We start from the raw sequence: 27,200 nt of genomic DNA on the forward strand, positions 1-27,200 counted from the left end.
GGAAACTGAGCAGTTTTCCTAATTGGAAACACAGGAGGCAGACAACAGACTGTATACGATGAAGGCAGAAAGCCGGGAGTAGAAGAAGCATGATCCTGAAAGGAAGCAGAGAGACACAACTTATGGGCACAGAGCTTGGTGGAGACCCATATTTGGGCCAAAAAAAAAATACTTGGGCATATTCTGAGCCAGGAAAATGCTGTTCGCTTCTACTCTGCTCATGAAACAACATTTTGTATATATATTTATATATAAAAGAAGATTATTTGTGAACAATCAATTTTCCATTCAAATGGCAATAATCCTTCCAGGCCTTGATAAACTGGTCAATTGCTCAGGTCAAATGGGAAACATGGAGAATTTGGCAATTTGAAGTGCTCCCTGCATCTCCCTGGGCTCTAGGAAGCTCTACCCCTGTTTTTCTGGGCTCTAAGAGACGAGAAAGATTTTGCAGGGGTGGGCAGGTTTGCTGTTCTGGGAGAGCTAGAGAGGTGGTGACTGAATGTGGTTAAGGCACGGCAGTTTTTCTGGGCACAATGCTTCATAGTGGTTAAAGCAGCAACTGGATTTGCTGAGGTAGGATAGACTAGTAGCAGAAAATTGCTTGGGACTAGGTAGTTTGTGGTGGGAGTTAGGTAGAGTTGGTGCACAATATGCACACAAACAAAAACAACAGGAAAGAAGCATTTTAAATAACTGTATTAATACTGTAATACTGTCAGAAATCGACAAACACAGCAAAGCTTTATGTAGGAATAGAACATGGCCCCTTTTACTGGAGCATGCAAGTACCTCACAGTCCTTAACATGATTCATCCTCACAACACTCCTGACCCCATTTACTGATTGGAATTGTTAAAATAAGTAACTTTCCTAAGATCCCCAAAGGAGCCTGAGGCAGAGCAAGGAATGAAACTTGGGTCTCCTAAGACAGACTAGTGCCCAAGTTACTGGACCCACTTTACACTTACATCCCTACATCCATAGCAGCATCTGCAAATTCCTCTTCATGAGAACAATTAGCAAAGAGCTCCTAGAGCATGTGAACAGTAGGGGTGTGCAAAGTGGGCCCTATTCAGTTTGGATTCGGCCCAAATCAGGGACAGTGATTCAATTCTATCAGCTGCAGGGGGACCCCAGGGCCCCCCCAGACCCAGGAGGCACCAGTTGCCGAGCCGGGGGTACGTGGGGGGGTGGGCCCTGCGTGCTCCCTGGAGGACCCGGAAATGGACTGGAAGTGCTTCTGGTCCACTTCCAGGTCTGCTGTCGAGCACGCTGGGGAGCCCCCCGCACTTCTGTGGGACGCCCCATGTACCTCAGCATCACAGCATTCATGAGCCCCTGCTACCTAGAGGTACGTAGAAAAAACATTTAAAGCTGTCTCTGTCCGAATCTCCAAATCTTTCTGAATCTTTCTGAACTGATTTGGAGGGTTTTGATTTGATTCAGAGAGATTAAAGGGTCCTCTGATTCAACTCCAATTCAGAGATTTGGCCACCGAATCGGGCCGAATCTCCACTGAATCGAATCAGGGACCAAAGCTTCACACAGCCCTAGTGAACAGCAACTCAGGAGTATAACACAGATGTCAACAACTTCTTAGTATGCATAGAAGTGAACATAGAACTACAACTATGGAAAAAACAATCCAGTATGTAACCTAATGCCAGTTTTAAGTGTTTACTATATTGCTAGTAATAAAATAAGTAAAAAAAAAAAAGTTTTTTTTTTTTAACCGCACAATATCCTTTTAATAGACGTTGTTTTTGCTGGTATCTTGGCTACTTGTCTCAGAGATGTACTGGGCTTGCATCTGAATTGTCAGGATCAGTTTGATCTTTGGCGAAGTTGATGAAAACCTAAAAATTTGAAGGAAAAAAATAGGCTATATGAACTATCTTAAGAAACAGAGGAAAAATGAGGAGGTTTATATGATCTGAATCCTTCAAAGGGATGTTTGGGAATGGATTCTACATCTGGGCTGAGATTGCCCAGAGGAATATTTAAGCAAGGTAGGCATATGGTATATGGGTACTTGTGTATCTTGGATTGCTTTGAAAATTCCAGTCTGAAAGCACATTTTATAGTCATACATAGATTATAAAAGTGAACACTGTACGCGTGCGTGTTATAGGTGTATGTACATATAGGGGTACATATAGGGGTACACGCACTTACATGTAACATGCAATATTCACTATTAGAATCTAGCTGCACACACACACACACACTTTCTTACACATTTACGTGACAATACCCCCACTTACATTTATATGTGAAACACGTAATATTCTTCATTAGCTTATTAACAGGATCTCTCTCTCACACAAACACACACAATATTCTCTATTACAACACTATCTAAAGTTACAGGTCAATATTTTCTATTTCCACCTTGCACTATTTCAGTGATATAAAGGGGCTGGACAGTCAGCCTATTGGGTCCCTATTTTAGGGGAATCCAGAAAAGGGCCAAGGTAATGCTAGGGATATGACTGCAAAGTCTATTGCTCCAGATATCTCTGGTCATTGTGATGGTCTCTAGGGACCATCTATAAATGTGCTCCAGGATGGTGTGGGGGGAGAGGCATTTTAAGTAGAGAGGCTCCAAAAGCCACTCTAATTAAAGCGCCTGCACCATTATGTGTATTGAGTGTCCTGTGCTTCAAAATGGTGGTGGAGGTGCTTGAATTAAAACTCATTCGATGAGCTTTAGTTCAAGTGCCCCCACCACCATTTTGAAGTGCAAGGATGTTGAATAGATGCAGCACAGAGGCTGCTGGGGTGCATTAATTAACACACTCCAGCAGACTTGATTAATCAAGTAATTAGCACACATTGGAGCAGACATCCAGCATGTGTATAGGTGCCCTTTATGGAGCCAGAGCTTCAGCTGACCAACATTGGCATAGCTTTACTGAAGCCTATGGAATTATCTTAGTTTACATCAGAGGATGATCTGGCTTACAGAGACAAAAATGAGCATGGAAACTAAAGAGACAAACACTGGGAGAAAGGGAATATTATTAGAGTGGGAATATTATAATGGGATAGCAAGGCACAGTGGGATTGAATAATTTGTCCCAAATTGCAAAGAAAGTGTATGACTGAGTCAGGATTTGAACCCAAATCACATAGGACCTAAATCAGAAGACCAAATTTCACCTTTTCAAATGCAGTTGTAATCCTGCCTTTGTTTATACCCATGCAGACCTACTGAAATCAACAGTATTGCACAGAGTGAACAAGGGCAGAATATATCCTTTGTACCACTTGCAGCTTTGCATGTGCATCTTCCTACCTCTGTCATACCTATCCAGACACTGTCATATAATGTTGCTAAGCTGCACACACAAGTGGATACATACAGAAGGAATCCAAATTAAAATTTCTTTCAAAAGGTGGTCCATTATGTATAGTAACCAGCCTGCTCCACATTTACCATTTGAAATGGATCATCACATATTCTTTATTTCTTACCTCCTCTAGAGTTGTTTGACTCACTGAGAAGTGCCTGATTTTGAAGGCTGTTTTGTTGTTTTCCAGGAGTTCAAATATATTTGCTACTCCACCTGCAGTGACTGGCACATGATATTCCACCATGCTGAAATGCTGATCCTGAAGGAACAAGAATTAGATAAAGGCACTGAAGCCTGTAGAGAGTTAACAAGTGGTCACTTGCCTGTTCAGGCAGAGTATAAAGGAAAGAAAAAGCTGAGCCAAAGGAGGCCTAAAGGGAAGGAAATATTTTCTCCCCTTCTGGCTGAGAAAAAGCCTATTAGCTGTTATTGACCAGTGTTTTTCCACTGAGTTGCTTTCTGTTTTAGTGGCAGTTTGGCAGATAATAAACATTTTCTTCCCCTGGTGAAACTACTTGTCAGCTTGCATATTAGTTGGTTCATATTGTAATATACATAAAACTAGTGAATTGGACTCCTTGTGTGGGCGGGCTCTTGCAAGATTGGACATCTGCTCTGTATGCTCACTGTAACATTTTGGCTGAGATTATTAAAATCAGCTAGAAAAGGTGGATGCCCAGATCCCCATTAAAATTAATTGCACCCATATCCCTTGGGCAGTTTTCTAAACCTCAGCCATGCCTCTGTTATGAACAATGAAGTTATTTGTGTGTATAAATCACTTAAGTTTTGAGAGCACAGACCCTTAACACATGGAGGCACTTGCTGAGTAAAAGCTACATACATATAAGGCGGTCACTTTGAAAACCACAGAGACTGAGGTGGATCTCGTTTTCAGGCCCTCCTGCTTCTGGTCTGGTCTAGTTTATCCTGCTTACCTTTAGGCATGTATTTGGAAAATGTGATTGCATGAACTGTGTCAGAGCCTGTGTGTTGACTCTGCTGCTCTTCAAATGCATCTTCACAGTGAATCCACTTCCAAACCTAGAAAGAAAATTAGAATATCCACTGTACAGCAGTTTCAGAAAAGCATGCAGAAGTCAAACAGCTGCTCTGCAAGTTCTCATGAACCTAATCCATCCCTAGTGCCACTCCATTGAGGTGAATGGTGGATGAGGCTGGGGATGAACCTGGATAAGGATTTATGAACCTGAAGAAATTAACCCTTAAATTCATCATTATCATTGTTTACCTTCTAAATTAACAATGGCCAAGATACTTTGTAATCTGTTTTATGGGAACATATCTTCTAAACTTTGAACCAAAAGTTGTTGCAGAAAGGAAATGCATTACGAATCAAAGAATCTCTGGTTTGGTAAGAACAGAAAAAAATTGCTTTCAGTGATATCTCTGGTTTATTACATGACTGGAGTTCATAAAGCCAGGCAATTAGCTGATACAAGGCAGCATACTTCAATTGACTTCAATGGAGCTGCATTGCTTTACAAGAGCTGCTGATCTGCTTTTATATGTAGATACATTTACTGACCTGCTCTTGATATGCTGCAGTGAGCCAATGCATTGAAAACTTCCATTCACCATAATAGCCAACCTGGTACAGAGAGCTTCACATTCTTCCATGCTGAAAAGCCAATAGAAAAACTCTATAGAATCATTGAGCTGGAATAAAATAAACTCTAACGGTCAGAGAATTACTGGCTTCCTGGGCTAATTGGGGAATTAACCTGTAACTTTTTATTCTAATCATTACAACTTCAAACCTCTAGCCAGCTTGTTCCACAGGGAGTAGGCCCTTCAATACAATTCAGTCACACATGTTCACTAAGTGGGCAGTACTTCCTGATGGATCTTTTTGTATTTTACTCAGGGCACACACAAACTGCATAATCCCGATCCAAATTAGTTCAATGTTCTTATGAACAAAGATTAGCATTCATGCTATTATACAAGCTCTGTGAAATCTGAATCTGGGGTCCAATTTCAATGCCTCCATAGTTCTAGGAACTTCAACATAGAGTTTGAATTTGGATCACTCCATAGCTATTACATCCCCTTAGATCAAAAAAGGGAGCCCATGTACTGTACCTGTGGGAAGTGAGTATCACTGAACACTTGTTCTGTACTTCTTCAGTGATGATTTTCCAGAGGTGGCGTTTAGCTTTAGGATCCATCCCAGAGCTTGGTTCATCCTTTAAAAAGGATTGATTGCAAGGTTAAAGAATAAAAAAAGAAAAGTCTGCTCATCATATCTACTCTCTGTCTATGGTGATCATTACATCCACTATGAACTCTCCCACTGCTTAGCCATTATATACAATAGTATTATGAATAGTACGGTGATAGTGTCTAAGACTGAGGCCCCAGTACAAACATACTAAAAGGCGATCCCTTCCCTAAAGAGCTTACAAGCTGTACCGATGAGACTGTGTAGAAGGGAAGTAGAGACACAGAGAGGTGAAATGACTTATTCAAGTCACACAGTAGGTCAATGTCAAAGCCTGGAGTAGGACGCAGGTCACTCAATGCCCAGTTTAGTGCCCTATCCGCATTTACGAAACTTATCTGAACATGTTCATTTACAAACATTTGGGCTGGCTTGGGGATTTGGAAGCCTAATTCCTATTCATGTTACTATACTAATGTGACTATCTCATGCTTAGTTTCCCAAAAGCAAAATTGTAAACCTCCATCTATGTAGGCAATGTTACACTTCCATGAAAAATAGCTATTCTCTGTAAATATGATCAAAAGCGATGCTATCAAATGGTCACTTTGTCTCCGCAGACCTCTGACTTCAGAGTAATTATCTACCTCATTTACTGAGGTGGCAAATTGTCTGCTTTCAGATTTACATAATACAATATGTAATACATATACAATACATTATGCTTTGTTCCATCTTATGCTTTGTTGACAAAACTATGAGCCAAGTTTTGATTGTATAATTGTTATAGTTGGTAACAATGAAGCTGAAAGATAACAACTTCATATTGTAAAAGTAGGTTGATTGTGCCATCTCATCTCGTGTTGAGATTTTATACCCAAGAGAAGCCACAGGACTCATACATGGTTAGAAGGAAATTCGCATATGTAGCTCCAGATCTTTAGTTTGTATAAAACTGGAGCTGTGTGATTTACACCAATGGGGATAACTTACTATTCTGGAAAACAGCTGATCAGAAAATGTCATGGCGTACATACACATGTTCTGAGAGGTTAGATCATGATAAAAATGGCCACTTCATCTAACTTAGTTTGTCCAGATGTGGATTTTACACTTAGATCCCTAGTTAGGTGGATCTAAGTGTGAACTATACAGAAATTCAAGAAAGTTAGATTGGTCTAAAACGGCCCATCTGATCTAATTTAACCTGACCTTGGAGGTACTCTTACTTAGATCCGGTCCACCAAGACCAATCAAACTGAACTTCTGAACAGTTCCCAGTGCAGCCCCAGGGCTGGAAAAACTCAGCCACTGACCCCAGCCCTGGGGGCTGCACTTTTTCTACCCACCCCATCTGGCAGCAGACTATTTTTAGCTTACCAGTGCTTACCCCCAACCCCAGATGGACAACCGCCCCACTGCAGACCAACCAGCCATCACCTCCCCCCACCCAGAACATCTGAGGATCTTCAAATGAGCCTGTTGTTGTTCCTGTGTTGGACTTCAACCTTCTTAGCTTCCTTCTTTTTCCTTTTGCTGAGCCCTCTAGCCTGTAGAAGGTTGAAGTCCAACACAGGAACAACAACAGGCTCATTTGAAGATCCTCAGGCAGGCTCCCTCCTAATTAAGTTTAACAATAAAGGTATGGTGGGAATACCAGGAAGTGAGGGGGCACCTGAAGAGCTAGAGCCGGGGCAGGAATTGCATGGCCACCAGGGGGTGTTGTGGCTGCCCCTGGAACATGAACCTGCTACAGATGGGAAATTGCATAGTTTATCAAAAAGATGATTGAGAAGTGACTTGATTACAGTGATAAATAGACTCTGGGATAGAACAAATTGGGTTTTAGAGGGATCTTAATCTATCAGAGAATGTTACAACAAGAACAAATGGATGAAAGTTAAAACCAGATACATTCAAATGAAACATGAGACACATTTTCCACAGTGAGGGTGACTACCCATCACTGGGACAAACTAACAGGGGAAGCAGTGGATCCTTTTTCTCTCGATCTTCAAATCTACTGGTTCTTTAGTCAACCACACAAGTTACTGGTGTCACTCTAGGGGTACTGGGAGAAATTCTTTAGTCTCTAATGCAGAAGGTCAGACTGGGTGATTCCTTCTGGTCCATGAATATTTTCCCCTAACAAGCCATCATATTTCTTACCAGCAACAGGATTGAGGGATTTCCAATAAGGGCCAGAGCTGTTGATAATTTTCTGTTGGTGCCATAGCTGCATAAACAACTGACTTTGTCTTTATAGGGCATCAGATTAAGCCTATAAAGAAGCTGAAGTGCAACCTGTGGGAAGAAATAATAATAAAAAAAAATAACCCCAAACTTGTGGTTTACTTTCAGAATAAGATCAGCCATATAACAGCCAGAAGAATTTGCCTATATTTCAGGATCGAGTCCTCAGCTAGAATAAACTATCATAATGCCACTGACTTCTACAAAGCTGTGCTGATTTGCATCAGCTGCGGATAAAGCCCTTCATCTCTGATTATGATACCATAATTACATTTCTTCTTAAATAGCTGTTTGCTGCAAGGAAGGTTCTTGCTGGAAAAAAAAAAAAAAGACTGAAGTAGGGACACAGCCTTCAAATAGTTGTAAAAGTCCCTGTTTAAATATATAGCAATTTAGGTTGCTTGCAGACATGGGGGAAAAATAGCATTTTATCAAAAGAGGAAGCATATTAGTTCAACCTGGCTCCACAGCATCTGTATAGATAGGGCACTTCAGCAGGGATTTTTGGTGCTTTTATCTAAAACTGATTCAATCAAAAGGCCAAAAAGCCTCACTGAGGCATCCAATTAATATAGGTATTGGGTGAGCTGGGTCAAGCTAAGGTGATGCCTGTCCTGGGTATGTACTGCACTTGGTGTGGGGATGTGCTGAGCTTAAAGTAAACCACCTTTTTTTGTTTTGTTTTGTTTTGTTTCACATTTGTAAGCAGCATTAGTGCTCGCACAGAGATATCTTGAGATAAATACTTGGGATTTAGGGCACATCTATTAAAAAGTACTTTATGAATCCCTATTTTACCTCTTCAGCTAGGGCTTGAACCTGCAGATACTTATTACTAAGGAGAGTTCATGGATTCCAGCATCTAAAGAAGCGAATGGCAATTTTCCTAATGATGGGAGTCTAATTTTAAGAGCAAGACTTAAGGCAGTAAGCATCATGCACAGTATTAAGCACTTATAGTATCAGACTCTTAATGCAGCAGTTTTCAACCTGTTGCATATAATGACCCAACGTCTCACAAGAGACAAGTTTCATGACTTCCCAACGTATAAGGGAGCCCCAGGTTGGAAAGTAATTCCTTAATGTTACTGGCAATCTCATTGTTTATTACAGACACTGTGCTTTATCCAAGATCACTAAAGCCAATGAAAAGATGCTGCTGACTTGAATGAGATTTGAATTAAGCCCTAGTGGAACACTGTCAGTTTAATGGGTATACTCACTCCTTTAATATGTTTCTCTGGGATGCCATGCAGCCTGGCATAGTAGTACATGTGCTCTTCCACAGTTAGCAAGTCATCCAAGGCATCTTCTTGAGGGCAGTATCCAAACAGTGACCAGTGTGTTTCATCAATATCACTTAGGGATCTAGATTGGAAAGTCAAAAGTCATTCTAAACCCTCACAAATCTTCTACATACCCAATTAATCATGAAGGAAGGGGAACGTGTTCTCTTGTGGTGGGGAAATGCTCTGAGTTTATAGATTGTAGAGCTCTGGTGTTCTTAGTTCCCAGTTAGGGCCCAAATATTCACAATGAGTAGGGTGCTACTCTACATATACATCTAGCAATTGAGGTGGACTGGCTTTCACAGGCTTTATTTCAAAAGTTCTTTAGTCCATGATTAGTGTTGCTAAATTCAAAGGGACTAACAAGGGAGTATGATAGTAGTCAGTATGAGTATGGTCCCTGACAGACCTTCACTTTAAGATGCAATGGGATCTCATCCTTGATCACAACCATCGCGTGTCCTGTCATGCCACATGTGCACAGCAGAAAACATGATGTTGGGACTGGGGATTAGATCCTGATCCCACTTTACTTGCTGGTGCAGGGAGAGCCCCAGCCAAAAAGATGAAGGCAATCAACTCATTGTCAACTGGGGCCAGGAAAAAAACAAGCAGCTCTGTAAAACTGTGTACATCATGCAACTGCGAGGTATACATGGTTTTGACAGGTCTCAGAGCATGAGGAGCTCAGCATCAGTAAAGAGAGCTATAAAACTCTGTGTGCCCCCCAGCTGGACTATACAAGGGGTTTATACAGATCCTGGTGCACGGGTAGCCTGGAATCAGGTTGCTGCAGCCTGATGCCTGGTGCCCTGTGTATGAGGAGCCATAAAACCATGTGGGTCACCCACCTGGGCAGCATACAGGGTTTACACAGCTTCCCATACACCAGGACCTGTTAAAACCCTGTGTGCCACCCAGCTGGCCAGCACGTGGGGTTTTGACAGGTCCTGACCACACATTTAATTTAAGGCAAGATACAAATGAACCGTAAAGTTATTGCACAGTTAATGGAATGTGCTTCATTTGCTGCATTATCATGCTTTAAACTGAGTTGCACACATGGCTGGGTTACTATTTAAGGTGCAATAAACCTATTAATTGTGTCTTGCATGTAATATGTAGCAGGGGTTTAAGAGTACCAGAATCAGACTCTTAACTGCTGAAGCCCTGATTCAGATTTCACTTACACTGGTGTTAAATCAGTGACAGAACAAAAATTTGCATCAGTCAAGTAAAATGCAAGCCTGGAGGAAGTAAGTTATGTTTTCAAATAGCTGAATTACCCACCTTCTTTGCATGCAGTCTCTTTTGCCTGTTTAAACCTTTTAAATTTGTTTTATTGATTTCTCTGACCAAGGGGCCAATGACAAATTATAATTGTTTTCTGAACTGACTTACTCATGCTTCATTTTCAGAAATCTAATGCTCCATACCCAGTTTGATCCTGGATCAGCAATCTTCCTCTAGAAGGTCCGATGTCTCCTGTCAGCATCTTAAAGATCGTTGTCTTTCCAGCACCATTGACACCAAGCAGGCTGAAGCACTGATTTTCAAGAAAGAAGAGCAGACATTTAGCCACATTATATTTACGGTGTAGAAATATTGCCTTGAGAGGGATGCTTAGTGCAATTTGTCTCTTCTCTTTCCCTGGACCTTGGGCAAGATGAATTATGGAAAAGACACAGTAGTCAAAGTACATATGAGTATTATAATGTGTGCTGTTTATTGTGCAGTATATCACAGCTTGTATTAGGCTCCTTTTTAATATGGTAGTGAATAAATTATATGTTTCTAGAACAGTCATTCCTTTTAGTGCAACATACATTTTCATATATAGACCAAGTACTGGGCCTAATCCTCTGACTCATGTAAATTATCCTATTCAGCTCACTAGAGCTACTTGTGAGAGTAAGGAAAGCAAGGTGTATCCTGTAATCTGGAAAATCCTGTTTCACATGTAATGCAAGACGGTACTTTCTTCACCTCGTATCATAAATACAGTATATTCCCAGAACTAAAAATTCATTTACTATATTTAATTTACTATATTGCATGTTTTGGTTCTAAGATTTGAGATGTGTATTTGTGTGTTGCATGAAGTGTGGGTCTGGGACAGCAAGGAATGCTTTGTGTTTCTTCTCCCAGGGTGGGTTTGGGGCAGCGGGGATTGCCTGGTGTTCCCCTGCCCATCCATGAGACTAGCAGAGCAGAGAAGCACTTTTTCCCCCTACACCAGACCCACAGCATGGGTATGCGGCAGCGGGGAAGTAGAGTTTCCCTGCCCAGCCAACACCCCCAGTGATAGACATCTGCCACAATGAAGCAGCAGAATCTATTACTTATTTTTATTGCACCACTGATTCTCCTGTCATGTGGCACAATGAAGGGTATCAACATCTATTTGCTCTGCATTTGTGTTGCCATAAAAAAATTTAAGCTGGCACAAATGAGAAACTGGATGATGTCTGCTTGCACCCACAGATGTCGCTACCCGTTGTCACACCACATCAAATGAAAATCAGGGTGGAAGCAGACATTGTCTGAAGTCTCGTTTATGCTGCCTGAAAAGTTTAAGGCAGTATAAATGCTGACCAAATAGACATCTGTACTCTTTGTTGTGCCACACAATAGGTAAATCAGTGGCGCAACAAGAGGTAGTAATAGATTCTGCTGCTTCATTGTGGCAGATGTCATTTTTCCTTTAAAAATGCTGGAAACTCAGGACTTGAATGCAGTATTAGGGTATCCTCTTCATCTCTTTCCAGGACTGACATGGAGTGGGTGGACAGGGTGCTGTGAATGAGCCCTCTGCCTGCTATCCAGACATGCCCTTTGAAAGACAGATCATCTCTCACTGTGTTTTTAAACACAATGGAGTCCTGACCTCAAATGAGGCCATTGGATACTAGTGTTATAGAAAGAAGAAAAGATACTCAGCAAAAAGCTATAATTCTCAACAAAAAAAGCTGAGGAAAGAAAAGAAGGGTGCTAGTTATTGTGCAGTAGGCAATAATCTGAGTCCCTCACCTAGCCATGTCAGCAGGATTTGCTGAGTCTTAAGCAAAGGCTGTGAAGAGAATAAATTAATAGCTCTGTGGATATTTTCAGTCTCTTGTACTGCTCCATTTCCTTTTCTGTGGGAGAAGCTGATGCTACTTGAGCCTGCTTGCTTACCTCTCCTGCTGGGATTCCAACGCTGAGATTTTTGACAGCCACAATCCTCTTGTGAGGAAGATGGTATATCTTGGTGAGATTCTGGAGCTGCAGTGTGTCAAAGTCTGCTTTGCCAGACTCAACCCGTTCTCTTTCACCCCGGACATCCTCATCTTCATCAGCTGTCTCCAGCGGAAGTGGTGGCTTGCCATGTACTCTGTCAAACAGCAATCTAAGGGAATGGGAGACAAGTGAATTTACCTGCTTAGACAACACATTATTAGGATCTATTTATGCAGGGCATGCAGTGTCTTTTCAGTGAAGTTTTATATCCCATTATATCCTTCAGTACTATTAACTTTAAACTTTCCACTATTTGGTAATCCATATAGGAAGCTTAAAAATAAGTGTTTTCTCTTTGCCAAGCTTTGCTTTTCTGTGCAGCACTTCTGTGTAGCGGCTTTACAATAGGTTTGGCAACAATGTTTAACAATTAAAATTTGGACAACAGCACATGCCCAAGATAACCCAAGTCAGCTTGGACTCATCAACATCCAATAGATCTGGATGTCCATCCAGGAGACCTGAAATAGCATCCTCTGAGTCTCCTTTTTAACATTGAATGAGGATATTTGGTTAGGCTTGTTCTTTGAACCCACAAGCATAAGCAAGGATTGGAATAATCTATTTCATTTCCTTCTCTTTTGAGGGAATTGTCCCGCACATGAGTAGTATTCCTAAGGGTTGTAGCAGGGATGTGCACCAAAAATTAAGGGTTACCAATATGTTACACATCTATAGGAACTGTCATTGGACATAGCTTACTCCGTGTTTGCAAAGTGCGATGAACATTTACGGGGGTACTTAAAATAACTGAGGATGATGACAGATCCTAAGACTAAATCACCAACTCCTGTTTCAATCTATATATATTCATTGTAGGGACCCAGATATTACTTACTCTAATATATTGTACCAGAGTTTCTGAATCGTTCCATCATTGATCCAGAGCCGAATTGCAAAGAAAATAGTGCCTTGGATAAGCATGCCAAGCAGTTTAGAACTTGTCATATCCAACTCAAAGGTTCTGTCAGGGACATCCACTCCATAGGTTTTTAAGAAGCCAAGCAGTGCATTCATCTGGGACATTTCAATCAGACCATATCCAAAGCAGAATTGTGGAAATATCAGGAAAATACGCCTCAAGGTCTCAGAAAGATCATACAAGGCCTGAAAAAAGAGAAATACTAATGATCATTTTGGTTTTATTCAGTGTAAGACTTAAAAAAGATTGTAGTGCACACATAAATCAACAGTAAAGAGGTCCAGAAATGGTTTGTTTCACTGCTGCAAAGCTGAGAAATGGTAAAAAGTTGTTCAGAGTTAGATATTATTAACCCTACCCTCCCAGCTGCTTTCAAAATCTAATCCTTTGTAACGAACACCCACTGATTATATTTCCTAGTCCTTGGTGCTTATACTATGGTGGGCTTGTATTGCTCAAGCAGCATGCAGCAGCCACAAAACTAACCTGAGGCTATGGCTTGAGACAGTCTTTCTGTAAGGAACCCCCTTGGCAGTGCAACACTGACACAAGGTGGGTAAGTTCGCATGCTGGAGTTCTTCATGAGGGGAGGAATCCTCTTAGCAGCAGATAACCATTGTGAAACCCACGCTATGAAAGCCAGACTTGTGGCTTCATCCCTCTGTTCAGTGAGGATGCAGGGAGCCTTCAGGAACCCCAAAGGACCCAAGGGATACTCAAACCCTGCTTATCCCTATAACACATCAATTCTACTTTGGCAAATACCGCCACAGCCACGGAAGAGGAAACAGTATGTGACCCAGGTGACTGCTTGAGGGTCTTCCAGCTAACTCATAACAAACAAAAAAGCTCAGTTTAGCAGCAAAGAACTATTGCACATTGTCATTATTTTACATTAGCAACACAGCCTGCCGAAGTGACATGTGGGTATGCAATAAATCAGCATGGAGTGAAAGTAGTGACCTGATCACACAACAATAAGTGCCATATAACCAAGGGTTTGGTAAACAGGCACTCTCTGACATTTGGGGCTGTTCCATTTATTTTTCACCAAAGTTTTGATCTTTATCAACTCCCCACCCTGCAGAACAAAAGCAAAAACAAACCCAAAGAAAAGATTCCTAAAGGTCCTCAGGAAGCAGTTCTACTCCAGAGCAGTGTTTAATTTAAGGAAATATCGGTGTCTCCCTGTCACTTTTTCCTTTATATGAAAATAAGGTCATTGTATAAAGTACTTGTGTCCCATTCGGATGATAGTTAATTAGTGTTCTGGTTAATGCAGCATGGTTTAAACCTTGAAGCATTGAAGTCTAGTAGGTCGTCTCAGTGATTTGTATTGGGGAAACTTAAGATAGCTATACAGTGCCTCAGCTCCCCATCCAACCATGAAATACATGAATTAGCTCTCTGCCTTATTTCCTGTACACAGCTGATTTCCACCTGCCCTTCTCCCACATGTCCTCTCTTCCCTGTCTGTCTCTCTACTCTTTGTTCCTAACCACAGAGAGAGGATTACATGAAAAAGTAAAGATCCAACTTGCCCCATGTCCTGATCACAAGAAGATCTCACTAAATCATCTGAGTAGCGGTCCACCCAAAAGCAGAGTTGCTGGCCCCAGCCTCTCCTACCCCACCCGGGGCAACGTGCCATGTGCCAGACTGTGCATGGTGTGGGCATTCCCCGGGGACAAGTAGCAGTGGCACACATTGTGTTGCTGATGTTTGTCTCCACGGAAACACATGTTCCCGCTGATGGGGACATGCCCATATTGATTTCACTAACTTTTGGTTCAGGCTTTAAGGCACTTTTACTGGGAAACCAATCAGTTTTTTAAGAGTTAACGAGAGCATAAAGTGGGACTATTACCTGATCAGAACCATTTTCTTGGGAAAGCAGAAACACAATTGAATGTGTAATAATGGTATTGGTGCCGAAGAATAAGTTGATACAAACATAAACGATGAAAGCCATTCCTATATCCTTGAAGAGCCCAGCCAGCAAGTACATCCATGAAAATGTTGCATACCTAGACATTGGCAGTGACACAGAGAATATTAAAGGAATTCAAGGTATTTGGTAAAACTGATAACAAACACACATTGGAGCATTTGACTTGGGAACTATACACAGTTTGCTAAAATTGCTTGGGACATGATTTGATTTCTGTGTCTCAGAAGTTTGAGAAAGAAAAAAATGAAGCATTTCCGATGGAATTTAGGGAAATTTTTGATGACAGGTACTCATGGAAGTGAAACTGTGCAACAGACTTAGCTGTGGACCAGGTCTCGAAGACTTCGTAGTACTGACCCACTTCAAATTAAAGGAAAAAAACGTAAGAAAAGTTCATACCCCTCTGCTGCTGTTACACTCCTACATCCATCTGCTAAATCCTAACTATGATAAAGAAATATTATGTGAAATCAGGAACTGGATTAGATAGAGCTGGTTGAAGACATTTTTTTTTTGTCCTTAGCAGCAGCAGTAGTACTATCATCAACATCATCACATTTAAACAATTCAACCATATTGATTAAAAAAGTAAGATCATCTTTTTGCAAAAAGTGTTCACTATATTCTGAAATCTAAATAACTCCAATCAGCACTAGTTATAGTTCCAGCTGTCTCTGACCTTGAAAATTTGGTTTAACATATCTGCTTCAGCTTGTCCCTGTAAAAAATAAGGATAAGCATACAAGCCTCAATTTACCACTGTTTTAAGGACTAAATAGTCAGGCTGTCCCCTGGGACTTCCTGAAGACAAAATGAAAACTCTTACTGCTCTGCTTTGGATGCCAAATCATAGGAGGCTGTAATAAGCAATTTCTCATTTTGCAAAGTCATATTCAAATAACTATGTTACACGCTTACCCGAACATCCATAGAAGGAGAAATACAGCCAACAAATTATTATTCTTGTAGAAGGCAGGTATCTGGAAAACTGAAATAACTCCTGTTGAAAGTGCAGCAGGGACTGTAAAAAGAGCCTGTGAAGTGATATTAAAAGAAGGTATTATTGTCATAATTATAATATAAATACAACAATAATAATAATTAGAATACATTTATAGGGCTGCAAGGAGGAACTAAGACAAGCCCTGAAATGGAGAAATATGGAAATTTGCATGAGTTTTCAAAGAGGCGTAGGCAGGTAGGACTGCCAGCTACTTATGAAGTTCAATGAGATTTGAAAATTAGTTCCCTTAACCCTTTGTGAACATGCCTTGAACATGATGGAGTGTGAACAGAAAATGCCGTAAAAAATGTGATTGAAAAATGCTTGTTGCCTTTTCTGTTAGAATCATGATCAGGCCTTTTCAGTTTGCCCTGTAAAGGCTTGTGATTTACCATATAGTCTACTGGGCTGAGCCCCACCAGCGTCAACAGCGTTTCAAACCATGGTGACCCTATAGCTCAGCCCTGCGCACTATGCCTGTGTACTCCATATGCCCCCCTCCATATGCCCAGTTAAGGTGGTACCCATGTGGTAATTAGCCACCCACTCATTACTAGAACCAGGTGTTCTTGATCCTCCAAAAAATTATATGCAGATGAGGCACAGGGCGACCTGGTCTGGCTCCACCTCATGGAGGGTGAAGCCATATTAATCATATGCACCAGGTTGAGATGGGGTGACCAAGGGGTTCTGGATGAATGGTCTGGGGCCTCATTTGGTGATGTTTGCCACACATTTATGGCTGATGAAGAAATAGAAAGTATTGGAAATGGGAAAGAAAGGCACAGCTCAGCTGTGGGAATTAGGAAGTCAAAATGTATTCAATGTAGTGGCTCACCAGGACTTGAAAAGAAGTCTGTACTCGGAGTGGGGGGAGGGGGGCTGTGCTTAATGAGTGCTATGATCCATCTTATTCAGATGGGCTGCACTAACCTGTCCTTGTGGTAGATTCCCATAGGTATGTTTACCCAATATGGACCACATCTTCAAATATATGAGGGAAAAAACCTTAACAGGAAACAGGTATCAAATTCTTCTGACACAAGAACAACTAGGAAGTAGGAGGGATCTCTGTACTGGGTGAAAAGTTTCTCTTTCATTGCATTCCCTTGAACTGCTGAAGATATTCCTAACATTAGAAACCACTAGGATTTTCTCATGAATCTTTTGATCTTCATGCACTTCTTTTAACACTCCTGTTTCTGGATTCAGGTGAGAATCTCAGCTTGTTGCCTACATATTAAAGATTAAATCAAGTTTTAGCCTTTGTTATGTTGCTCTCATATAAATGTGCTGAGTTGAGTGCACATACAAAAGATGGAAGAAATTCCATTGCCTAGCAATATCTAGTGTTGCAGTTCATGTTTAATAATCTGCAATTCCTTTGAGAACAATTACTACATAACTCTTGCAGTAATAATATTAATAAGTCTATGTAACAAACATTAAATACAGAACTGGGGATTTTTCAGCACAGAATGCATATAAAAATATAAAAATTATTTACCAGATCATAAATGAAGTTAGTCACCCAATAGCTTGTCACACCAATGCCTGAAATATGCTGCAGTTGCTTAGCTTTGGTTTGATGCTCTTTTACCACATATAGCACAAAGCTGGCTGTTGTGATTGAGTAGCCAATCAGAAGCAACATTGAAATGATGATATCAAGTAAGCTGCTGAGCCTGAGGAGGAAAGGGGAAGACAGACATACAATAAGTAAAAAAATGTGGTCCCCCTTATTTCACTGACATTATTCATACTTTAAAGGAATAATGGCCTGATCCTCTGAATACTTCCAGATATAGTGTCTGCTCAGGCTAGTAAGCTATTAAGCATTATGCCTACTGGAAAAGATTTGTAGGACTGGACTCTTACACTGTGACACAGGAGTGTTTGGAAAGGCATAAAGGAAATATATTATTCTCTTTGGTATAGCAATGCCCCAAGATTGCTGCTATGTCTAAAATACCCCCAAATTTATAAAGGCACTTGAGAAGCAGTCCTGGGGGAAAGCATGAACTCTGTAGCAAGGAGGACACTGCTTTTTATGAAAACAGGAATTTGATCTTCTGAAGTTACTTAACACTTCAGCTATTTCATGATGTCCAGGTAGAGGCTTTGCTTTTATAACTAAATGACTCAGAGTGGTAGGTATCAGTCAAATTAATCTTCTTACATTACTTGTTCTGGATCCTGTCCTCCAGGATATGGATGACTTGATAGAATAATACCTATGAAGAGAAGAAAAATAATTTAAAATGTGTGTGACCAACTCCGTTGCTGTGTAGGCTGGCAGTTGTGCAGGATGTGGTGGTTGAAGGAGAAGGAGAGGAAGTCAGGGACATGGGGTCCTGCCCCTCACTCTGCTACTCATTTATGATGTGCTTCTGATTGTAAGTGGCTGCTAACAGGTCAAGTGCCTCAGACAGGGCCCACATTCAGGAATGTTGAACACCTACATTTCTGGCTACAGACAGCAGGAACTGTTGATGCTTAGCAAAACTGAAAATCAGCTCCTGAGGCCTAGATTCAGCATATGCTTAACTTTAAATGTGATTCACTCTACAGCATTCAATAAGGCTACATGTAAGCCTAAAGTGTTTACACTTGGGTGCCCCAAAACTGAAGCTTTTGGAATCAGAGACCACATCTGAAAATTCTGGCTCTAGCTGTGTTCCTCAGTTTCCCCATCTGTAAAAGGACGTCTTTATCAATTCATTCCTTGGAAAGGCACCATAGCCAGTAGATAGGTAGTTATTTTGCAAGTTATTTTGCTAGTTATTTTGTCCATGCTCAGTGGCCCACTACGGGTCTAAAATATTTAGCTGAAAGTTGCTAGAAAATTACAAAATCATTGCACCACTTAGTAGCAACTGAGGGTGCTTTTAAAAAGCCAAGAATTGGGCCCATAATCCTTTTTAGCTTCAAAACTTTTATAACCATTAGCTAAAGTGTCACTACACCCAAGTGAGAGGTGTACTGAACAAGAAGAAAGCATTATCCTCATTTCCAAGCAAGACAGAAAGACTGAGGGTGTGTACAGACATTCACTGTACCCAATCTACACATAAAGCAGCTCAGTTCAAGCTACATGAATGTAAACCAGAAATGGCATGTGCTGGGAACCATTCACAGACACCTGTATAAGTAACTTGACATGGGGGAGGGGGGAGGAGTGGGATTGGGGGGGGCAATTGGTGGGTCTGCAGGGGGCACAAGTGGGGCAGTTGGTGGGTCTGGGTGAGATTGGCAGGATCACAGGGGCTGGCAGATCCACTGAGGGGGGCTTGGTGGGTCTCCGAGAGGTAGTTGGGAGCTAAAAATAGCCCAATTAGGGTTGAGGTGAGACTAGTGCAGCCCCAGGGTGGGGTGAGCAGCTGAGTTTTTCAAGCCCTTGGGCCCTGCTGCAAATGTGTACAGGTGTTTGTGAGAATGGGTTAACCCAAGCTCAATCTAAGTTAGTTTCCTACTCAGGTACACTAATTTAGATTGGGCACTCCATTTTTGGGTGATTTAAGCCCTCTGTATTCCCATATGATTGGGCATTTAGATAGACTAGTGTCAGTACTTTAACTAATGTGTCAGCAGTCAGAATGGCCCTTGCCCTATAATTACCAAGTACTATGCTGTCATGTTTCCATTATAAACTTTTGCCCACATGAATCATCTGCACCAAATCTGACCAGTGTTGTCTTGGATAACCAATTGCAAATTAATCTTTCACGTTCTCTGTTGGGAATCCAACCTTTCAGTAGAAACCAGACTAAGCTTCCTGTAATAATCTTCACAGTTTTGAAGGCAATTGGCTTATTTCCTGATGAGAAAATTACTACTGAGTTCAGCCATGCTAGACTAAAGCATCAGATCTTGGAAGCTAAGTAATCCTGAACGTGGCTAGTACTTGTATGGGAAACACTTTGGAATCTCAGGTGTTGTGGCTACATGCAAAGGAGTTGTGGTCAAAGAGCTGGTGAATACTAGACCATCAGAGCTGAATCAGTGCAAGATTTTATTTGATGAATGGTCATTTTGTTGCTACTGAATTGATGGATGGGAACAAAAGGAGAGAAGTTAATTCAAAGCTGTATCATGAAGCTAGAAAGAAATGCAGAACCAACCTATCTAAAATTTAGCCCTGCACAGATATTGGACTGATGTTGGGTATTAGGCAGATGTTGGGTATTGATCCAATGCAAAATGTGGGTCTCTCCTAACCAGAGCTATTAAAACAGGTGTGTGACAATCAAATGACAGAAAGAAGTTCTCTGACCATTATGCAGAGATTGTCCAAATGTCTGACCTCAATAATTTCATTACAAAGTATAGCATCCTGCTGTAAACATGTTACTATCACATCAAGAACTTTTGCTTTGTTTACAAGCATATATTGATCCACTGCACTGAGATAAAAGGTATAAGGCAAATCACAAGTGGATTAAAACCCCCAACCTTACCAAAATCAGTCTAATCCAGGAAGCTAAAGATCTAATCTCACATATTCAAAGGAAATGGACACTTTGACAAGTAGGAGGTTAGGGTGTTAACTGGAAGTACATCAACTACACCACAGTAATGCATGGTAGCTTTGTTCTTACGTATTTATCACGGGATAAGAGCATGCACATGGGCAGCTACCACATAACAGGAGATGCACTGTAAGTTCACTCCCTAGTTTGCCTCATGGTAGCCTGCTTGTATACCCAGTTCAGGCTAAGGAACTCTTTATTTAAATCAAAGATGTCAAACATCCAGCCAAATATAGCCTGAAGAGCCGGACCATGTAGTTTTCAGACTTTTGCCAAGGCTCTGGTCACAGTGGTGAGGCTTCCCAAGGTAATAGCACATTGGACAGAATCATCTCTACTGCAGTTGGAGCAGTTAGGCCCACTGAAAAGTGAGAAACAGGGAATGTAGCCCTCCAAATAATTTGAGTTTGACACCCCTAGTATAAATGTATTATAAATATGTATTCTCCATAATTAATCTGTGAGAATGGCAAATTGTTAATAGCCTGTTTGGAAAGCATGCAAGCTACAATTTCTTTGGAATATATAGGAGGGGGAAATATTTCTCATGAAATTAGCCAGCAGGCGGAGACTTGTGGAAAAAACAGAAATGCCGACGATGCAAATGAAAAGTTAATCAAACGGGTTTTTTTATGTTGCAGAGCACATTTGAACTGTATTTCTTCAACCAAATCAGGCTTAGATTCATGTTAGAGCTAGTCAATCATAAGGCATATGAAGGAGAAAAGTGTTCAAGAATTCTCCACTCTATGACTGCATAGCATGAAGACTTGCTTGTTATCTCAGCTAAAGATTCAGAGTTTTAACTGTTTTGTTAAAAAACAAGAATGTGGTTTATGCTGCACTTGAGATTGTCACAGTAATATCTCCAGAGATTTGATCCAGCCATAATAAGACTTAGGGCCTGTATCATGCACCTCGAGTCATTGCTTGTATCTGTATAAAGCAAATACAAAGCTTCTTCAAAATGCTTCCACCTTCAAAAAACAGCATTGTATGTCCATTTTGTATTGGTTTCAATCAGCATAGAACACGCAAGACAACGAAGAATTGATCCTTTATGAAGTATCTACAGCTTCATCACACCTCAGGGTGGAATGTGGTCATGGTAAGCCACCTATGACAATCAGGCTCTGGTGGGACTTCAGGCTACAAACAGAAATCTCATTTGACCTGGGATTGTCCTGGGATCTGACTGGAACTAAAACTGGTGCTACACAGTTCTGTCCAAATGTAGCCCTCTCAAGCTGTATTGCTGCTCCTTTCCTGGTAAGCAGCCAGCAAGAGCGCACAGCTTGACAGGCTTATCCCTCCCTGGAATGAGCCACAACAATTGTACTGATGTACAACTAGATAACCTGGGAAAAACTATTAGGCTAGTTACACGCATTCAAAAACCCTGAGGCAGAATCATTCTAAGTTAGTGATTTTCTGTAAGCAGTGTTTAGAGTGATAGTGAACAGAACATACATTTGTCCTCTTGTTGGAGGGGAAAGGAGGGGGGGCAAATCTCAAACCAGGTTCTACCATTTTTAAACCAGTCTCTGTGTGTCCAACTTGTTTTCTGTTACAGGTATAGATTGGTTTCTGATCACTTATACTAGTTTATTTGTAATGTCTGTAGCTGGCCATAGTATGCTTTATCCTACACATTTCAGAGGGACTAGAGGTGGGAAAATGGATGTGTACATTTGCATGATCCAGGGACTTTCTCCAGGGACAAATGTGACATCTGTTCATACTTTAGTCAACCCTTTTCATTCTTCCCATTTTTTGTCCTATAGACTTTTGCAGTGTTATACAATAAAAAAAGGAACTTCACTCAGTTTCAAACCCTAGTAATATGCTATGGAAGCTAGAGCAAGCTTCCATAACTTTTGGACCTGACAGAGGTCAAGCTAATATTTTCAAATAAAGGGGCCTAAAATTAGACACTTAAATCCATATTTTGTTACCTAAATAAGTGCCCCCATTCTCTGTGGATGGATACTGAGAACCCAGAGTTGCTGTTAAATTCTAAAAAAATTAATAGTACTCAACACCTTTGAAAATCAGGCTATTTTCAGCTGGGTGCCTATAGATCAGCATAGGTCTCTGTATTTGGGGCTCTTCTCATGAGGAAATTGCTGAATAGTTATACCCAGGTGTTATCCCCTATGGACAGGGGAGGATGACCCTAGCCTTAGTTTTAGATAATGATGTGCTATAGTCAGCACATATCACCGAAACAGATAAAACAGTGAGATTTTACTTGCAGCTCATTTTAAAGAAAATAAAACAATTGTCACTAAAGAAGAATGATTCTTTTTTGGCAGGATGAAATACAAATCTCAGGCTGCTAATAAAGACATACAAACAATGAGAAAATGATTTGTGCTGTAAAAAATAAAAAAAAGACATACAGTCTGGCTAATCTGTTAATACTTCACTATAAAGCCATTTTTCCTCTACTGCAGCTTAGGTTAGAAGTCAAAATTTCCATTTCAATACTTTTTTGTGAGGCTGGAAAAAAGGAAATACAATATACATAAGTCGAATGCTATTATGATTTGCTTAGTGACAGGGTAAAAAGCACTTTTATGTATTTTTTAAAATGTACGCAGTCTAAGTCAAACCTCAAAAGCAGGACTGGCACCTCTTTCAAACTGCTGAAATGACAATGCACGTTTATCTGGCCATTTCAATGGTTCTTAAACTGTCATTTATTTGTCACAGCAACAAATAGCTTTAGCTTTTAAGAAGATACCACACAGAATTTGCTCCTCAATTATATTTCAGACTAGGCTTATGCTACCCCTGCTGAGTTTTCCTCATAAATTCATTTGATTTTTCCCACTCTTTATATGGGTTTATTAGTGGGATGTGGGAATTATCAGTCTTGTCATTTACTAGTATTCATTTGTTTCGCCCATGGCACCCACAACCCATATGGATATAGATGCAGTAAAAGCATAGATTCATAGATGTTAGGGACTGAAAGGAACCTCATGAGATCATCGGCTCCAGCCCCCCTGCAGTTGGGAGGGAAAGACTGCTGTGGTCAGATGACCCCAGCAAGGTGCATGTCAAGTTATTTTTAAGCGATCTCCAGAGTAGGTGATTGTACCACTTCTGGGGGAAGTCTATTCCAGACCCTAGGCACTTAAATAGCAAAGAAGTGTTTCCTTATGTCCAATCTGAAGTCATCTTCAAGCAGTTTGTGCCCATTGTTTCTCATCTTCCCTGGGGTACCTTGGTGAACAGATGCTCCCCCAGGCCCTGATATACACCCCTTATATACTGATAGGCTGCCACTAAGTCTCCTCTAAGTCTTCTCTTCTCCAGGCTGAACAGTCCCATGTCTTTCAGCCTCTCCTCATATGACCTGCTCTCCAGGCCTCTAATCATGCATGTGGCCCTCCTTTGGACTCTCTCAAGCTTCTCCACATCCTTTCTGAAGAGCAGCGCCCAGAACTGGACACAGTACTCCAGTGGCGGTCTCACCAAGGCTGAATAGACAGGAAGGATGACATCCTTAGTCTTTTTTGAGATGCATCGGTAGATGCATGCCAGTGTTTTATTCACTCTGCCAGCTATGGCATCACATTGGTGGCTCATGTTCATTCTGTGGTCTATCATGACCCCCAGGTCCTTTTTCAGGTCAAAAGTAAGTGGTCAAATATTTTCCAGTACAATGTATTTAATTCTAGTCAGTGAAAGAGGACTAAGCTACCACAATTTAGCTTTCATCTCCAGCAGGGTAAGAGTGTGCACATGGGCAGATTGAGGATTTTGAAAAGGGGAATGCAGATGCTGAGGTGTAGCATCACATATGAACACAACACATACTTTTCTCCATTTAAAGAGAAACTAGACACTTTACTAATATGCTAGGGGCCTAGCACTACATTATTCAGCTGTAGATTAAAGCAAAAACAAATATAAATGTATTGGAATGTGCACTAAATTGCTAGATTATACGAGTTTAAAAAACACAACAAACTAGGCAAAAAGTCAAATTCATCAAAAGATACTGTGTCATAAGTCCTGTAGTAATAACAATTAAATGTACACCCCTTATTCTGACTCATAAAACAAAATCTACTCTTTTCCAACATCTTGACAGTGCCTCCAATATTTCACTGTCAGTCATTTCTACACCTGAGTTCATATTACCACACCTGAGTTAAGACTCTTAGCTGGAGCTGAAAACAATCTGCAAGAATGTAATATAGATGAGAGACATTAAATATGAGAGACATGACATGAGAGAAAATTTGCAGAAGGAGGAATAGTTTGAATAGTAGAACATCAAGACCAATAAAAGGAGAGGCACTGGTGGAGTGGAGAGACATTAGCAGGAATCAGATAGATTACAATTAGCAATGAAGTCATTTGACTCCTTCAGTCAGTGTTGTCTGATTTGAAATGCCACTGCCCTTCCCAAACTGAACCCACTCCCAACAACAACTCATCCTCTGACAACATTCAAGAAAAGATCAATGCCAAAAAACCCCAAAAAACATCAGATTGGACACCTCGCAGTGGACAAAACCCTAACCTTGACCGCTACATTGACTACTTCAGGGAAAGAATGAACAATGAAATAATCAGCAACACACGCCACCACAACAACCTCTCTCTACCAGAGAAAAAGGCCATAGAATCTCTAAGATCTAACCACCAAATAGTAATAAAACCAGCAGATAAAGGAGGAGCCATAGTCATCCTAAACCATGAGGATTACATAAAGGAAGCCAACAGACAGCTCTCTGACACCACCTACTACAACGAACTACAAGAAGATCCTACTCCCCTTTTCACCAAAAAACTCAACAATACCATCAAATCATTTCCACCACAATTACAAGAAAAACTACAGCCCTTGATCCCCCCGCTACCTAACCCGGGGACTTTTTAGATGCTTCCTAAAATCCACAAACAAGGGAACCCTGGCAGACCTATCGTATCCAACCATGGGACCCCAACGGAGGAAATATCAGGTTTTGTTGAATCCATCCTAAAACCGCTTGTCACCCACAGAGCAAGTTTTGTCCAAGACACTACAGACTTGCTACGGAAACTTAAAAATATAGACCACCTTCCCAGCAACACACTCCTAGCCACCATGGATGTTACCAGCCTATATACCAACATCCCACACCAGGATGGCATCCATGCCTGCCTTACATATCTACAGGAACAAGATTACAACCCAGAATACAGACCCAAAGATATTACTGAGCTTATACACTTCATCCTCACACACAACAATTTCACTTTTAATAATCAACACTTCCTCCAGATGATGGGAACAGCTATGGGCACTAAAATGGCCCCACAGTATGCCAACCTTTTTATGAGCCACCTGGAAGAAGACTTCCTCAAGAACTGCACCATCAAACCCTTACTATACCTAAGATACATCAATGACATCTTCATCATTTGGACTGAGAACCTGCAATCTCTGATTGAGTTCCATCAGAAATTCAACAGTCACCATCCCTCCATCCAACTTTCTTTAGAATACTCCAGCACCAACATCCTCTTTTTAGACACAATGATCAGTATCCAGAAGGGTAAAATACAGACCACAGTATACAAGAAATCCACAGACCAACATACATATCTGCACAGAACCAGCAATCACCCGAAACACACCAAAAAAGCTGTGATATACAGCCAAGCCCTCAGATACCACCGCAAATATACTGAAGAGAACACCCGGGATTGCCACCTCGCCAATCTTAAAAAGGCTTTCACCCAGCAAGGACACTCCTCCAGAGAGGTAGATCGCACGTTTGAAAGAGCCACCTGGGTACCACGTGAAGAACTGCTGCAGTACAGAAGAAAAACACCCACAAATCGCACACCGCTGGTTATGACGTATCACCCATCCCTTGAACCTGTACGGAAAATCCTCAAAAAATTGCAACCCATATTAGAAAAAGATCCTATTCTTAAAAAGATCTTCCCAGAGCCACCCATCCTAGCCTTCAGACAAGCACCCAACCTCGCCAACCTCATCACCAGAAGCAAACTTCCTCAAGCCCAGAACACACCAAAAGGATCCAGACCGTGCCAGGACAAGAAATGCAAAACCTGCCCCCACATCTCCACCACCTCCACTATTACTACACCCCACAACAGAGCCATCAGCATCCCAGGATCTTACAGCTGCACCTCCAGAAATGTAGTATACCTCATTCAATGCACCAAATGCCCTGATGGAAAATATGTAGGAGAGACCAGACAACAACTGTGCAACAGAATGAACGCACACCGGAAATCCATCAAAGACAGAAATACCCAATTACCGGTGGGGGCACATTTCTCACAGGAGGGCCACTCTCTCTCCAATCTCTCAGTCCTGATCCTCAAGGGAAACTTACACAACACTTCCCAGAGATGAGCCTATGAGCTCCATTTCATCAACCTCCTGGATACTAGA

General features: G+C 41.1%; 1 protein-coding gene across 1 annotated transcript in view; it reads right to left on the reverse strand.

Annotated features, from left to right (window-relative positions):
* Positions 1-681: 681 nt before the first annotated feature.
* ABCA12 (ATP binding cassette subfamily A member 12) overlaps positions 682-27,200 on the reverse strand; it is a 133,479-nt gene continuing 106,960 nt past the window's right edge. Inside the window, exons 41-54 of the mRNA XM_059727150.1 lie at positions 18,421-18,475; positions 17,749-17,926; positions 16,157-16,272; positions 15,155-15,314; positions 13,204-13,472; positions 12,264-12,474; positions 10,523-10,632; positions 9,021-9,165; positions 7,714-7,848; positions 5,466-5,569; positions 4,909-5,001; positions 4,298-4,403; positions 3,481-3,618; positions 682-1,859 (exon numbers count right to left, since the gene is read on the reverse strand). Of these exons, the coding sequence (XP_059583133.1) occupies positions 1,791-1,859; positions 3,481-3,618; positions 4,298-4,403; positions 4,909-5,001; positions 5,466-5,569; positions 7,714-7,848; positions 9,021-9,165; positions 10,523-10,632; positions 12,264-12,474; positions 13,204-13,472; positions 15,155-15,314; positions 16,157-16,272; positions 17,749-17,926; positions 18,421-18,475 (1,889 nt within the window). The 3' untranslated portion in view covers positions 682-1,790. The remainder of the gene's footprint in view (positions 1,860-3,480; positions 3,619-4,297; positions 4,404-4,908; positions 5,002-5,465; positions 5,570-7,713; positions 7,849-9,020; positions 9,166-10,522; positions 10,633-12,263; positions 12,475-13,203; positions 13,473-15,154; positions 15,315-16,156; positions 16,273-17,748; positions 17,927-18,420; positions 18,476-27,200) is intronic.

The sequence above is a fragment of the Alligator mississippiensis genome, chromosome 4 (genome assembly GCF_030867095.1).
Source record: "Alligator mississippiensis isolate rAllMis1 chromosome 4, rAllMis1, whole genome shotgun sequence".
In the NCBI taxonomy this organism is placed as follows: domain Eukaryota; kingdom Metazoa; phylum Chordata; order Crocodylia; family Alligatoridae; genus Alligator; species Alligator mississippiensis.